At 44.3% G+C, this 2,191-nt stretch overlaps 1 protein-coding gene across 1 annotated transcript in view; it reads left to right on the forward strand.

Moving 5' to 3' along the window:
• LOC107104158 overlaps positions 1–1,307 on the forward strand; it is a 13,044-nt gene extending 11,737 nt beyond the window's left edge. The window contains exons 6-7 of the mRNA XM_015404088.1: positions 123–344; positions 1,163–1,307. Of these exons, the coding sequence (XP_015259574.1) occupies positions 123–344; positions 1,163–1,307 (367 nt within the window). The remainder of the gene's footprint in view (positions 1–122; positions 345–1,162) is intronic.
• Positions 1,308–2,191: the final 884 nt, after the last annotated feature.

A 2,191-nucleotide genomic window follows, 5' to 3' on the forward strand; every position in this document is an offset into this window, starting at 1 on the left:
CATGGACACTGCAATGTAAATAGAGCAGAAAGATCTTGAGCGAAGAAAAGTTTATTCCCATCGTGCTGAATATTGCATTGTTTTGTAGAGCGGAAAACAAATTCCCGATCCTGGAAATTCAGGAAACGAATGAGGACGGCTCTGTGCTGGTTTGGCTTCGGAGGTGCCAGGGTGCGGTGGGCTCTCTCAATGATGAAGGATCTATCGGTCTCCAGCCAGCGCGGCAGCATCTCCCGTATAAACTCCAGTAAAGGCCGCTGTCCCTCAGCGCCCTCCCGGAGCCCAAAAAGGCGCAGATTCTTCCTTCGGCCTCGGTTCTCCAAGTCGTCGGTCTTCGTCTCCAAGTAGGAAATTGGCTTCAAGGCTTTGGTCAGACTAGCCGTATTAACTTCTAAAAGTTCCTCCACTGACACGATTCTGTTTTCAGCTTCCTCCAGTCTAGTAGCATTAGCCGCAACATTTTGCTTTACCTCTGCTATGTTTTTTTCCAGAGAGGCGATGGACTTCGTCATTTCACCCATACGGTTATCTATACTGTCCAGTTTATTTCCAAATCCACCGAACTCAGAATGTAACGACCGAAGCTCAGCTAGTACCGTACTAAGGTCACACATGCTATCAATGCTAGTGGCACCTTCTTTGCCTTGATCTGTTCCCGAAGTATCAGTTTTAGTTGGTTTTTGGGAACCGCGTTTTCTTGTGAAAATATCACAATCCTTAAGAGTGGTCGATTTTGACATCTTCAGGTCCAAATTACTTTTCTAATCCTGGGTTTTATCGAACGTTTGGTGCAGGTCACACGGAGCATCCACTTTAAGCTGCCATCTCGATTCGCGGCTCCATAGCGCCCCTGAACAGAACACATTTAATCCATTTAAATTTTTTTCGAATTGGAGTTATTTTAATTTTATTTAAATTATCATGATTATTAGGTAAGACACTGTCTGGATAGAGTAAAGAGTGGGTAACAGTAGAGAAGCTGCAGAGATGTGTGTTAAACAACGACTCTGCTTCCTGGTCTGCACCCTGGGTGGTCAGGGTTTTGGAGGACTAAAGAGCTGGTTATTCTCCAGCAGCAGTGTGTGGCAGTGAGCTTGATGCAGACATTTTTGATTTATGCTCAATATTGAAGCGTGGTCTGTGCTATATGCTGTGGGTCTAGATACGGCAGAGGCGATGAAGAAGTGGCGGCGAGTTTCGTTCGACAACGGAGGGACATAACGCTGAAAAATAGCGGGGATCCAGGTGAAAAAAGGGTCCCAGCATTCTCCCACACCACGCTCTTCTATCTGGTTCCTCTTCACTAGTTGTTTTCCGCAATTTCGCTCATAAAAACAAAACATTTGGGAGAGGTGCAACAGAGTGTCAGCGGAGGGGGTGGGGATGTCTTTTTGTTCACTGTGATACCTACGCAGACAACCTGGTTTCGAAGTATAAATCAGTCTTAATAAATTTGGCTAGATTCCTAATAAGAACACTGCAAAAAATCTAAATCTAGATAAGTCATTTTTTCTTAAAATAGGTGCATTTGTTCTTAAATTGAGGAGGTAAAAGAGACATTCTGCCAACGGAACAAGACAATTTATACTTATAATAAGAATACACAATTGCATTGTCCTATTTCAAGTGCATATTATCTAATTATCTTATTTTAAGAGTAAAATTACTAATTCCATTGGCAAACTATCTCACTTACCTACTCAAATTAAGTGTCATGGTGGGATTAATGGACCTAACCCACATGCAGAACACACACACAGACTGGAATAAAAGTTAAACAGTTTATTGAAACAACAATGAATTATTCAGGCTGATGCAGGGAAACAGATCCAGAACTGGTCAAACAGGGTTCTCTGCAGATGGGGACAGTTCGGTTAGCAGTCTTCCAGAAAAATTGCAGATAGTGTGTTTGCAGGTCTATACCTGATCAGAGAATGAGCAGAGCGGTGGAAGAGGGGAACCAGGAGGGTCCAGAGGCTGATGGCAGGCAGAGGGCTAGGCAGAGGCAGGGCAGAGCAGTTTATCTTACTGAGCAGGTTCAGAGCTTCTCTCTCAGCTCTTTCTGAGAGCGGGCAGGCAGGTTTCAGACTGAGTTGGATTTCCAGGGTTCCTCTGAGAACAGACAGCTTGGTTTCACGCTTGAGAAACTCTTTCAGGTTTCCAGGCAGGTTCTTCCTGAGAAGCAGAGAGG

This window comes from Cyprinodon variegatus, unplaced genomic scaffold (assembly GCF_000732505.1).
Source record: "Cyprinodon variegatus isolate N-32 unplaced genomic scaffold, C_variegatus-1.0 Scaffold1632, whole genome shotgun sequence".
Taxonomy (NCBI): domain Eukaryota; kingdom Metazoa; phylum Chordata; class Actinopteri; order Cyprinodontiformes; family Cyprinodontidae; genus Cyprinodon; species Cyprinodon variegatus.